This window comes from Acomys russatus, chromosome 1, assembly GCF_903995435.1.
Source record: "Acomys russatus chromosome 1, mAcoRus1.1, whole genome shotgun sequence".
Lineage (NCBI taxonomy): Eukaryota > Metazoa > Chordata > Mammalia > Rodentia > Muridae > Acomys > Acomys russatus.
In genome coordinates, this window is record NC_067137.1 from 45,166,239 (window position 1) to 45,179,655 (window position 13,417).

A 13,417-nucleotide genomic window follows, 5' to 3' on the forward strand; every position below is an offset into this window, starting at 1 on the left:
TTCCATTTTAAGGAAACTATTTTCATTAATTTTATTTTGTTTTCATAGCCCCATGCATGTGCTTGTGTGATGTCTACTTGTCTTACTACACACAAATGTTGTTTCTAAGTTGTACATAAGAAGGTATTTGTGAGAGAAAGGACTTGTTGGTTTTGTTTTCTCTGTGCTATCAGAATGATACACATTTTGTTATATTTGGGAACTTCATTTCCCCCACTTTTCTGTTACTCTTAACCAGGAGGTCCTGGGCGAGCCACTATGCCAACTCCAGGAAACACAGCGGCTTTTCGTGCTTCCCTCTGGACAAATATGGAGAAACTTATGGATCACATCTGTGCTGCTTGTGGCCAGGTAAATGTCAAAAGACAGAAAGAGCTTTACAGAGCAGTAACTCCTGGTGATGCTCTGTCTTTGGGGGTAGGATCTTTATCATCTCTGAGCACTCCAAATACCTGTGCTGTCTGACTGTAGTGTGTGCATAGGTGGAAACATGCTCAGCTGTCCTTCCCTTATCCTCCTGTCCCATGTGCTAGCAGTAGTGCTGTTTTTGAGGAATTTGTAAAATACACCTCGCTTTTTCCAATTCCTAAGCATTACATTGGTTTCACTCTGGAATACCCAATTAAATATACTTTCCCTCTCTCTCCTTCCCTGCCTTTAGGTACAGCATCTGCAAAAAGTATTAACCAAGAAGAGGGATCCTGTTTCTCACATTTGTTTCATTGATGAAATAGTTAAGGTATGTTTAAATAAAGAGGTGTTTGGGCTTTTTTTTTTTTTTTTTTTTTTTTTTTTTTTTTTTTTTTTTTGGTTTTGTTTTAATCTTTTGCAGAAAGTAGGAAGATGCAGGTGAGCATTATTTTGCTCATTACCTTACATGGTAACTGCATATCAAAAACAATATATTGACTACTATAAATTTCCCTTGCAAGGTTAATGTTAGCGTTGTGTGGTCTAATTTCTGAAGTGCACTACACATTTCCTATTTCTGCAGTGGAAGTGATGGCTTGTAACTTTTTCAAAATTTCTGCTAGAAAATAATCTGAAATATTTCAGTATATAATAAATTTAAACAATAGTCATCATAACATCCACCTAAGGCTCCAGAACCCATTCATTGTTACCTTGTCCCATGACTCTCTGTGCTGTGTTCACTTCTCATGGTATGGAATCTCCCTTTGGTCCTCTGCTAGTCTTCCAGCTTCGTGGGCCATTGGAACGTCTTCCAAGTCTAGGAATCTCTGATTCTCATTTTAGTCATTAGTTTTGAAGTGCTTTTATAATTGTTAATAGAGTAATGAATTATAATTTGACATATTGTTAAAGCCTAACCCTGAATGCATTAAAGAAAAAAATAGTATGTTTCCATTATCAGGGCATAGGTATTTTTATTTGTAACTTCAAACATTATACTATTTTATATACTGTGTTAAGCACCTCCAAGATTGCTGTCATTTGGTTGATTGAATTAAAGAGTCCCAGGACCCAGCTTGTGGTTCTACTGGTGCCAAGGATATATTACAGTCAGATGAAACAAAGTCAGTAAAAGCACCTGGTGTGAGTCATCAATTACTATCTCCAGCAAAGCCCTACTTGAGGCTGCTGGTCCAGGGCTTTTTATTGGTCAAGTGTCAATAGCTGCCTAAGTTATATCAAAATTCTAGGACTTACGAACACTAAGTGGGGGCTCTTTAAAAGTTTAAAAAAAAAAAAAAAACCAGCATTGCATAGTTTATCTAAAGGAACACTTAATAGCTAAAGAGTCATACTTTTCCTTTCAGGATCCAAGTTTCTAGACTCCATGACCCAACCATACAAGACTCTTTTTATGGTTGCTTACACTTACACATGATAGTGCTTTTCCACATTGCACTAAAGAGTGGTACCTGCCTCTGACTTTACCCTGCTTGCTTTTACTTGTGGAAAATGCAACTTTGTCAATTTGCAGACTCAATAGGGTTTGGGTTTTTTTTGTTTTGTTTTGTTTTTTTTTTTTTTTGGTACATTTACTAGGATACGAGGTAAAAGTATTAGACCTTCACATTTATATGCAGTGTGGCCATTTGCTGTGGTCTGAGCTGTCTTTTTGTTCACATTAATTTAACTCATTTTTATGAGAAGTAGCCTAGCAAATTTCCTGTCTGATACCCTAAATTTTAAATTTCCTTTTTGTATTTGAATAGTCTGTATGCAACACAAGGATAATTAAAGTAAAACAGCTCAAATGATTGTAAAAAATGTTTTATATGTATGGATTTGCCTGTATGCAGAGGCCAGAAGACAGCATCAGACAGTTCCAAGCTGCCATGTGGGTGTGGGTAACTGAACCTGCGTCCTCTTGAAGAAGAGCCAGTACTCTTAATCACTAAGCAATCACTCCAGTGCCCTCACGTGATTATTTTAAGAGGCTAAAAACTTTTTAAATAGTCCAATTTAAGAAGTTTGTGTTTGTAATTGTACTACATTTAGGAAAACTCCTGCAGACCAGCTGCAGGTTCAGAAAGAGAAGAGTGAGTCTTGGTGGTCCAAGGTAGGGAGAATTGAGCAGGTGAGGAACGCCTGGTTAAGGGAAACCAACTGTTGATTGAACAATTAGCTTTGAGGAACTAGTTGTTAAGAAGAGGTTGAGGAACAGAAGAGAAAAGAAATACTGGCCAAGCCATAAATGGTGGTGCAAACCGAAAGGTCTTCCAGCACAGGAGAATTTTATTTTTCTTCTGCTTTCACTTTAAGTAAAGTGAAATTACATCATGCTTTTCTCATATTTTACAATCAATAGAGCCTTTAAAAATCAACAGAGCAAGAAAACAATCTAACAGATACAAACAGTTCTGTGTAACCTACAATAAGGGATTATACCTCCCCCCCCAAAAAAAATCAATATCCAAGTAATGGTCAGCATGACCTGATTGTTATTTCTTAAACAATACTCAGGAAAGTTTAATCATAAATTTCCCTGGGCCAAAGCCATTGTATTTACATGATTGTCATAGCAACATAGCTTGAAACTAAATGTTTTTAACACAGAAAAAACTTGACTGACTTACTTCCGGTTCCCAACCAACAGGTATGCATCCAAGTCTAGGCTAACTAACAAGGGGCCCTTTATTTTAAAATATCTGTAAAGCATGATATTCTAAGCCCACATTTTATTGCTTTCAAAAACAGATTCTAAAGAAACAAGTTTTACTTTTCTACAGCTAACAATATCTAACCAGGTAATGTTATGTCAGGGTCCTAACTCTCTTTTCAAGCAATTTCTGCATGACTGCTCACAGTCAGAGCTAAGACTGTCTCATTCTCTCAAGCCTTTGGCCAGATGCCTTCCTGCAACATTCTTTGTGGAAAAAGTTTTCCAGTATAAATTTCATTGGGGCTCATAGTCAAAGTGAAAAATAGAAAGACAGTTTTAGGAGAAAAAGATAATTTCATATTATTCTTGAGACAAAATTATACCTGGACCATGCATAATATTTAAAGGCAGTGTTGATCAGCCTCAACAGCTGTTCTAGATGTCTAGAGGCCGTAATGGATAGGTAGAGGCCTTTGTAACTTTGTCAAGCACAGCCTCTATGGCTTGTCCTCATGTCCATGACAGAAAACTTAAACATAAAAGGAAATCATTTTTATCAGCAGCAAATTATTGTAGTAAATGAACACTACTAGTATGTACAGGCCAGATTTTTAATGATTTTTGTCATTAAGTATTAAACACTCACTTTAATATGCTTTAAAATATGGTCTTACTTTATTTATATTCATACTTTCTTATTCTATTTGAATAGGGCTATAAGGATTATTTTCTCAAAGATAAGATATCTATATCTATAGATAGAGTTTAGTGCAAATTGCCAGCTGATGTTTGTGCTTTGGAGATAGTGTTTATGAAAAAAGTGTATTCTCTTCAGGGTTCAGCTAAAACTTATTTTAGGAAAGGCCTGCTGTGAACTATCCAAGATCACGGTTGCCCTACATAGTGGGAATTCCAGAGCAAGATAGAAAAGTAAAATAAAATAAAATCTAAAGTGCAGACTATGCACCATTTGTTGAAAAGACAGCATCTATGTTTCCCTATACTTAATGTAGGTTTTTAAAAATACCTTTTCCTTGAAGCACATCTATGTGCTTTAAGCATGTATTTCCAGCTGTATACAGTGGTGTCTGCCTGCACTTAGTTCCAGCTACGCAGGATGCTGGGATGGGAGGATTGATTCACCCAGAAACTTGAAACCAACATGATTCTACATAGCATGACTTCTTCTCAAAACATAGACAAAGCAGTAAAATAATTACACATCTACCTATTAAGGGCATTGTTTTTGTAGTTAAGAGGGGGCAGAAGAACCTTTGTAAAAGCTCAGGGTTCTTAGAATGATTTGGAGGCCTAAATAATTATCTTTTGTACACTTTGGCAAATTAAATCTTTTTCATGTACTTTTTGCATTTTTAAATTTTGGGGCTGTTTTTTGTTTTGTTTGTTTGTTTGAGACAGGGTTTCTCTGTGTAGCCGTAGTTGTCCATGAACTCAGTCTAGATCAGGCCTCCCTTGGATTTCAGAGCTCAGAGATCCTCCTGCCTCTGCTTCTGCAGTGCTGGGACTAAAGGCGTGCACCGCCACTGCCTGGCTGCATTTTTAAGTTTTTGAAGAAGGACTTATACCAAAGATGTAGAGAAAATTTAGTATGTGAATTTATAAAAGTTAGGTTATGTCTAGAATAATGCCTTCCTAATTTAAAAGTTCATCTTTTTGTGTTTGTCTCTGCATGAGTGTACATGTTGAGTGTGCATTTATATACATGGATGTGATATATGCATGTGTGTCTATGCAGGTGCATGCACATGCAGAGGCCAGAGAGGCTGTCAGGTCTCCTACCCTAACTCTCTACTTTATTGCTTTGACGCGGACTCTCTGATTGAGCCTGGAGTCAGGCTGGTGGTGGCTCCTTGGCCCACCCCACTGCTGGAGGCTGTGGATGCCACTCTCCGTCCTGAGTGTTGGGCTCATGGCCTCAGGCCCTTATGCTTCTCCAGCCAGTGTCCTTGTACACATTGGGCCATCGCTCTAGCTCCTGGTCCAGCCTTTTAAATCTGTGAAAGTATATTTTCAAAATAAAAGAGAACAATATAAATAATTCTAGTGAAATGCTTCTTACAACAAAGGCTTTTGTTTTAAAGAGATTGTTAGTACTGGCCATTTTTCTTTTTATATTAGAATCAAATAGGATTTAAATGTTGTTTTATATACTTATGATTTTTATAAACAACCTGTATCAGAAATTCAATGAAGGGTCGAGTAAATGATGCTTCCCTTTGTTTCTGCTGTGCCATCTGACTAGCACTGTAGGAATAGTGGCTATCAGTGGGAAACTGAGGCTTGCTTTTCCAGATTGTCTTGTTTAGAACCAAGTGGTTCCAGTGCTTTTGTAATTCACTATCTCTATGATGAAATTTTTGCGTTTGGTAGTTTTTTGACAGCTTCTTTCATCTTTCAAAATGTTTCATGATTTCTTTTGACAAATAATTTTCATAATTATTATCTTGTTTATATTGATTGTATTGTTACTGTTCAATTTTTAAATATTGATACCTGAATTTCTAAATTTCATTTTCAAGTGGTTATGATTTTAGAGCAACTTTGAGTTATAAGATATTAAGTAGAAAAAGTGAATATTATCCATTATGCAAAACCCAGGCAACTATGAAATGGTAAGAGTAAAAGCAAATTCCTATATTAACTATGACTTTAATAATAAACTGATGCATAGTTGTGTGGCACATATACTGCACCAACTTACAATGCTTAATTCATTATGTAAATGTATATTCCCTTATGTTCATGTACTTCATTATAGTACCATACAAGTTAGTCTTACTTGTTTCCTTTTCCTAAAATTCTCTATTTTATGCTTAACATTTTCATAATCATTGAGCTTCTTAGCAGTTGGAAAGCTTAATTATTAAGGTCTGCTTTCTTAATACCTTTTCAAAGATTGCCAAAGGAAGACTAGTATTTTGATTAGTAGCTCAGTCCTTGGCATCACAGCATAAGCTCTGTCTAAGCTGACTATGGGCTGTGTAGTCTTTCAGAGCCTTAAGTATCAAATGGCAATGGCTATCTTGCCATTGAAATGAGATGCTCTGAGTGGAAAAACTAAGTATAATATAGAATTGATTCTGATAGTTTATGTGCCAGGCTCAACAATGATAAGGCAGGAACAATAATGCGACTCAATATCATGATATGGTGACTATTATTTCAGTCTTTTAAAATCTTAGATGCATGTTTAAGGCTCATCAGCTAAACAAAAGCTAAGTAATAAGGAACACTGACAAATGAGAAAGTCAATACTGTTTAACAGTTGTAATAAGACAGTCTTTTGGGTATTAACTCATGAAGAGTATCAGAAGTTTGCATCATTAATCATACTTTCTTAAATAAGATAATATGCAAGACACTTATGAAAGTGTCAAGATTGTATATCTTATTTCAATAATGTTGTATTCCAAAATATGGTAACTTTATAGCTATAAAAATAATCAGACTTATATTGTGTAGGGTTTTTTCTTTTTGCTTTCAAGTCTTATGAGACTTAGAAATCATTTCAAATAATTCATTTATCATCTTTTACCAGACAAACATATGCAATAGTGTTTACTTTAAAACCTTTGTTTTGAAACTTAATATCTGCCTTGGTACTTGCTAAGATTCTTGATTCTGGGTCTCAACATTTGTAGTCTAATAGCAAGAATGTTCTTAAGAGGTAATGCTTTATTACTTGGGAGGTTGTTTAGTAGGTGCCCATCCTGTTGTCAAGAACACAGATGTGTTAAGCAACAACTTGGGTTGCATATAAAATAGTCCTGGACTATCTATATCTAATGTAGTGAAACCTGTGGATATTTTAGTAGAAATGTGGAACTATTTCAAAGCTCTTCTTCAACTTAAGTGGCTAATTCTGCTAATTTCATAAATGCCCTGTAAAATTAACTTCTCTCGGTTGGTATCGTCATTTGAAAAAATACATTCACACTTATCAATTCACATTTTTGTTTTAATTTTGAATTTTTCTCTTTCTGTAGTGTATTTTCTATACCTTTTGTAAATGAATCAATAGTTTCTTTACAAGTAAAAACTGGAGGCTGCTTGCTAGACATTAGATGTTCAAGCTTAGGGGTCTTCAAGAGGACCCAGGCTGAGTTTCCTCACTCACCGGGCAGCTCACAGTTGCCTGTAACTCCACTGTGAAGGGATCTGACACCCTCTTCTGGACTCCCTGAGCACCAGGCACACACAACGATGCACAGACATACATGCAGGCAAACACTCATAACCCATAAAATAAATCTAAAATTAAGACAAAAAGAGCTAAAGAAAACAAAACAGATGTCCAATTTTGGTATTTTTTGACCAGGCAAGAGTTCTAGTGTTACCATAGCATCCTCACTGCTCTGTAATAACACTTGACTGCAAAGCGCGTCAGCGAGTTATCCACGCATTAGATAGGAACCACAGAGTGAAAAACAGGCTGTAGAATTTTTTTATTTTATTTAGGAAGCATAGAGTGAAAAACAGGCTACAGATTTTCATGGACAGAACTAAGCCAGTTTAGCTGTGTGGGGGTGTAGATATGATACTTTCATTTTCTAAGCCAGCAATTTTTATCTTCAAACAGTCTTGTAATCATGTGTGTAGGATGCATTAAACTAAATTTGGAATGTGAGCATTTTAAGCTGCTATAGTACTAATGAGAATTTTAACTATGCCAAAAATGTGTTTTCTTTTGCCCTTTTAGACATAGCATATGATTCAATAATAGCATCGGAGATTCTAATTAGAAAAGTTTAAGGGCACCCAAATTCAGAATCTTAATGTTATAAGTAAAATATTCAACCCAACTGTCCGTGACATCTTAATATATTGAACAGTTAGACAGATAATCAAATTCTCTTGGTAAATATCTGTACAGGTTAGATGATTTTACTTCTACTAGTCTAGAGATGAAATATTCTTAAGGACCTTATCAGTGCCGCACAAACAGATGAGCAACAGAGAAACCTTGCATTAAGCTGATACCTGTGCCCCAGGAGCAAACAAGGTCCTCTGATGCCAGCAGCCCTTCTATTCCCATCAGCCCTTGATGGAAGCTGCAAGCCCTTGGTAGAAGAACGCATTCAAAGCTTTAGTCAGCAGACTGCTGCATGTATTACAGTCCTGGGGAATATCAGTTCACAGTAAAAAATGCCCACACCTCTAAACTGAAAGTTTTTATTAAGATTCAACAACGACAACAGCAACAACAACAACACCAAAAAAAAAAAAAAAAGGGAAACCCTTAGACTTTGAAAATGTCTCTGGTCACACTTCAGATTTGGTGTATTAGAATTGATAAACTCAAATAATTGAAAAATAACATTATCAAATTATTTTTTAAAGTATACAAATAGAGCATTTGGAAATAAAAGTCATTGAGGGCTGGCAGGGTGACTCAGAAGATAAAGGTGATGGCTGTGCAAATCTTCAGCCTGAGTCTGACCCCGAGCACTCAGCCAAGGTAAAAGGAGAGACTGCCCCACTATGAAGGTGTGCTTTCCCCTCCACATGCGTCATGGCGCACACAGCCTCATGCACACATGAACACACACAGTAATGAGCGGGGGGAATACATGAACGATGAGTAACCAAACAGTTGAACTCAAGGTCAACTGGTAGTTTAAACAACATGGTATCCAAACTTCTTGTGAGTGTTGTAAATTACATCATTCAGCATTTTACATGAAAGATAAGTATAGTACATATGAAAGAAAAATGTAAAACTGGGTAATCCAAGTGCGATTTTAATGTAGGCCTTGTTGGAAAGAGAACGCCAGGGGACATTTAACACAGCAACAGAGCCTCTGCTGCCATCCAGCTCATTCAAGAGAAGCACAGACAGAACCCTGAATCCATCCCTCACCTAAGTTCTTTCTGCACTAAGCATAGAACAGTGATTTCTCCCGTTGGTAAAAAGTTCTGATGAAAAATGAATAGGTAGCCAGGCACAGTGGCGCACGCCTGTAATCCCAGCACTTGGAGGCAGAGGCAGGGGGATCTCTGTGAGATCCAGGTCAGCCTAGTCTACAGAGTGAGTCCAGGATAGCCAGGGCTATTGCACAGAGAAACCCTGTCTCAAACAAACAAACAAACAAACAAACAAAAAAACCCACAAACCAAACCAAACCAAAACACAAACAAAGAAAACCAAATAGGTAAAAACAAATATTTCTTCCCTAAAATATCGTAGAACACAAGGATTTATTTTTTGCTATTGCCACTGCATTTTACATTGTTGTTCTATTGCAGGAGATAAGAAAAATAACAAAAGTCTTCCTGTTGGGAAAGAAAGAAATTAAACTATATTATAGGTGACATGTTCACCTCTACACACACGGATGTATATATATATATGGTTCTTTACTGAGATTCAAACACACACAAATCCAATGGAATATTCAGGAACCTAAGAGAGCTAATAAGTTAGTTTTGGCCGGGCATGGTGGTGCACGCCTTTAATCCCAGCACTCGGGAGGCAGAGGCAGGCAGATAAATCGCTGTGAGTTTGAGGCCAGCCTAGTCTACAAAGTGAGTCTAGGATAGCCAAGGCTACACAGAGAAACCCTGTCTCGAAACACCAAAAAGAAATATATAAACAAATAAGTTAGTTTTGTATTACTTCAGAATACAAAACACAGAGCACGTGTAATATCTTAGTGCTGTGAAGAAATACCATGACCCAGCCAACTCTTATAGAAGAAAGCATGTAATTGGGCTGGCTTAACAGTTTTAGGGCTTTAGTCCATTCTCATCATGGTGAAAGCCATGGTGGCACACAGGTAGACATGGTGCTGGAGAAGTAGCTAACATTTCTACAACCAGATCTGCAGGCACAAAGAAGAGATAGGCCCTGGCTTTAGCATGCGCTTTTGAAACTTTGATATCCACCTCTCGGGGCCCACTTCTTCTAACAAGGCCACACCTCCTAATCATTTCACATGGTGCCACTCCCTTGTGACCAAGCATTCAAATATGTGAGCCTATGTGGGCTGCTTTTATTCAGACCACCACACAATATATAGAACTCAGTTCCACTTTCTATATATTTCTACTCCCATTCTCAGGGAATTGAACCTTACTAATTTTAATAGTTATACTCTGTTTTTATATAAAGAATAAAGGAATATCTTTATTCCTCAGAGATCCATTTATTTCTTCAGAGCCATTGTGCTTTTTACTTGCTCTAATAGTTCACAGAGAAAAAGAATGAAGATGATAAAGTAAATTTGGCCGAGTATAAATAATAATTGATTTGAGCAAACAAATAGTAAATAGGTTTTTAAATTTTGGTATATTATCTTTAAATTTAAAATTTCATCAAAATTAAATATTATAAAAATAGGAGTATAGTATGAAGAACTAATTTTAAGATGCAATCTATCTAGAAATTTCTAGATAAAGACAACCTTTCACATGTCTACTTAGAATTAGAAAGCACGACGCATACTCCTATAGCCTTTAGAAAAACTAAATCTGTTCTTTAAATTCTTATCATCAAGAAAACAGTCACCCAGATACTTCTTTAAGTGTATTTTATGAAGACTTCAAAGAAGAGATCACTTTATTTTCCTAAAGAGGAATACTCCCCACCCACCCAACCCATCTATTATACCCCTAATACTAAGCACAGACAAAGATGATAAGGAAAATTATAATCCAGTCCTACTCAGAAGTTTATGTTGAAAAAATATTAAGATATTAATTACAGCAAGAGAGTTTAGCAGTGTCAGTGACTGTCTTGATAGAAAATATGAATTTGAGAGTTGATTGGGTGGATATCTAACAGAAAGCATTAAAGATGAAATATCAGGACCCTGTAACTAGGTATTCAGAATGCCAACAGCTAATGTGATTCTTGGTTAACAAATACTTTCTTCCACTGTACTGACTGTCTTTTTACTCTATTATTTTCTCTGTGTGACACATAATTGTGTGTATATGTGTGCTGTGCTTATGTGTTGACACCTATACATATGTCTGCATGTGAGTGGGACTACAAAATTCCTGGCTTAAGTCTCATCTGACATGGAGTGCTAACTAGGACGCAGCAATATTTCAGTGTCTGGATAGCAGAATGGCAAAAGACAGGACTTAACTGGGGAGAAGTATTTATTTATTTATTTGCATATTTATTCATTTTCTTGCTCATTTATGTATTATTTATTGTTTATTTGTCATCTAGCTACCTAGACACCTAAAACATTGCTCATTCCTAGTCACATTTCATGTCAGATGTGATGGAACCCTTAAAAGTTGTGTTTCAGCAAAGAGAATTAAGTTCTTTTCTTCATTTTGTTTTTGCAAAGCCAAGATTTCTCTGCTTAGAATTCAGAAGACAGTTAAAAACTAATTTACAATTCATGTCTACTTGGCATCTTTGATCAGGCCCGCAGGCCTCTTCGTTCACCACGGGATCTCTCAGCAGAGATCTCTGGCACCGAAGTTCCCCTGAGTCACTGGCATCCTCTTTTCTTTTGATCTTAGCCTAGATCCTCTGCCTCCATCTGACCTTTTCTCAGTCAGTTCTCTTGCCTTAGAAATTGTTTGTCAAAGTCTAAAAATTGGCGTCCCTGGTCATCTGTACTTTATACCTTTGTCCTGAGAGTAGAAGGACATTGCAGCTAATATTTTCTCTCCAGGCTTCCCTGTGTGTGTTCTGACAGGCACTCACCTCTCTTCAGTCTCTTCCAACACTAGCTTTTCCTTTCCCTCCCTTTCTCAGTGTTTACATCTGAAAACAAAACCCTCCCAAACCTGGTGTGTTAGTCAGGATTCTCTAAAGGAACAGAACTGATTAGATGAATATATATAGATATATAAATTATTTATATTTACATTAAAAGAAAATATATTAAAGTGGCTTATAGACTGTGGTCTAGGTATTTTTAAATAGCTTTTTCTTGATGGAAAGGCATAGAACCCAGTAGTTTTCACTTCACAGGACTGGATGTCTCAACAGTACAAATCTATCGGTGGAATTCTGGGGAAATCCCAGAGAGCTGCTGGTCTTCAGTTTACAAGAAGTAGGTTCTCACAGCAGCAAAGGAACGCCTTAGCAACAGGATAGATGAACTTACCAGCAAGAGTGAGGGTGAACTGGAAAAAAACAAAAGCTTCCTTCTTCTCTCTGTCCTTTTATGTGGGCTGCCACCAGCAGATGGGGCCCAGATTAGGCTGGGTCTTCACACCTCAAATGATTCGGTCAAGAAAATCTCTTAATAGGAGTACCTAGCTGCTTGGGTTTTGGTTAATTACAAATGCAGTCAAATTGACAACCAATATTAGCTATCACAAGTCTACATGTTGTCAACCTGATACCTCATTACATCTCCTTATGTCATACTTAATTTCCAAATGAAAACAATAACCAGGTCATAGTTCTGCCCTGCATGAAAGAACTGCCTTATGTATAGCCACAAATGCATTATTTATTTTAGAATAGGTGTTCATGCTTCTTAAAGAATGCTTGGTCTTTTAATGTCTCATAATTTAAATATGATAACCAGTGATACTATCTCAATCAATGTTACAGTGTATGATAAAGAAATGGAATAAAGAAAACATATAATATCTCCTTAATATATGTGTATATATGCATAAAGACATTCTTAAAACAAAATAGGACAGAAATACTTAGATGTCACTTACATCCTTGTTTCTGGAAATGGTCGCATGGCCTTGGTAGTATTTCTAGTTACTTTCCTCCATTACCCATTCTGTATTTCCTCCACATTCAACAAGCACCTTAGTAGGCCTTGGTTTGTTTGTTTGTTTGTTTGTTTTTCCTGGAAGAGTGTCTATATTTTTTGATTGATTAAATAAACAGAATGAGCTAATTGGTGATGAAGCTACAATATATAAATGGAGGTTTATTAGAAGCAGCACTGGAGGGAGGAGTAAGGGAAGGGGAAGTGTGTGCTGGGGTGGGGGAAGGGAGAGAAGGGAAGGAGGGAGGGAGGGAGGTGTGGGAAAAAAGGAGGCCCTTGAACCAAAATGTCTGGTTTATATAGTGAATCTCTGGGAGAGGGGAAGCCCCGCCCCTAGGTAGAGGGCAGGTGGTGCCAGCCATGCCCTGCAGCAGGACCTAACACTTTTATTCCTAAAGACAACCAAGTTTAATTGTGAAACTAAACTATCTGGTCTTCAACCACATCAGACTTGAGAAGGAGCAAAATCAATCACCTGAGTAAACAGGAAGTGCAGGTTAGCAGCTTCCATATTAAAAAAAAATAAACAAACCCAAAAATAATAGACAGTTTGCTACCTAGAGAGTCACCCATAACTCTCTAAAACTTTGGAGCATCATGTTTGGCCTTCTGGCCCAGT

At 36.9% G+C, this 13,417-nt stretch overlaps 1 protein-coding gene across 1 annotated transcript in view; it reads left to right on the forward strand.

Annotated features, from left to right (window-relative positions):
* Cog5 (component of oligomeric golgi complex 5) overlaps nt 1–13,417 on the forward strand; it is a 303,527-nt gene that overhangs the window by 181,654 nt on the left and 108,456 nt on the right. Inside the window, exons 9-10 of the mRNA XM_051144712.1 lie at nt 239–351; nt 662–739. Coding sequence (XP_051000669.1) covers nt 239–351; nt 662–739 — 191 coding nt within the window. The remainder of the gene's footprint in view (nt 1–238; nt 352–661; nt 740–13,417) is intronic.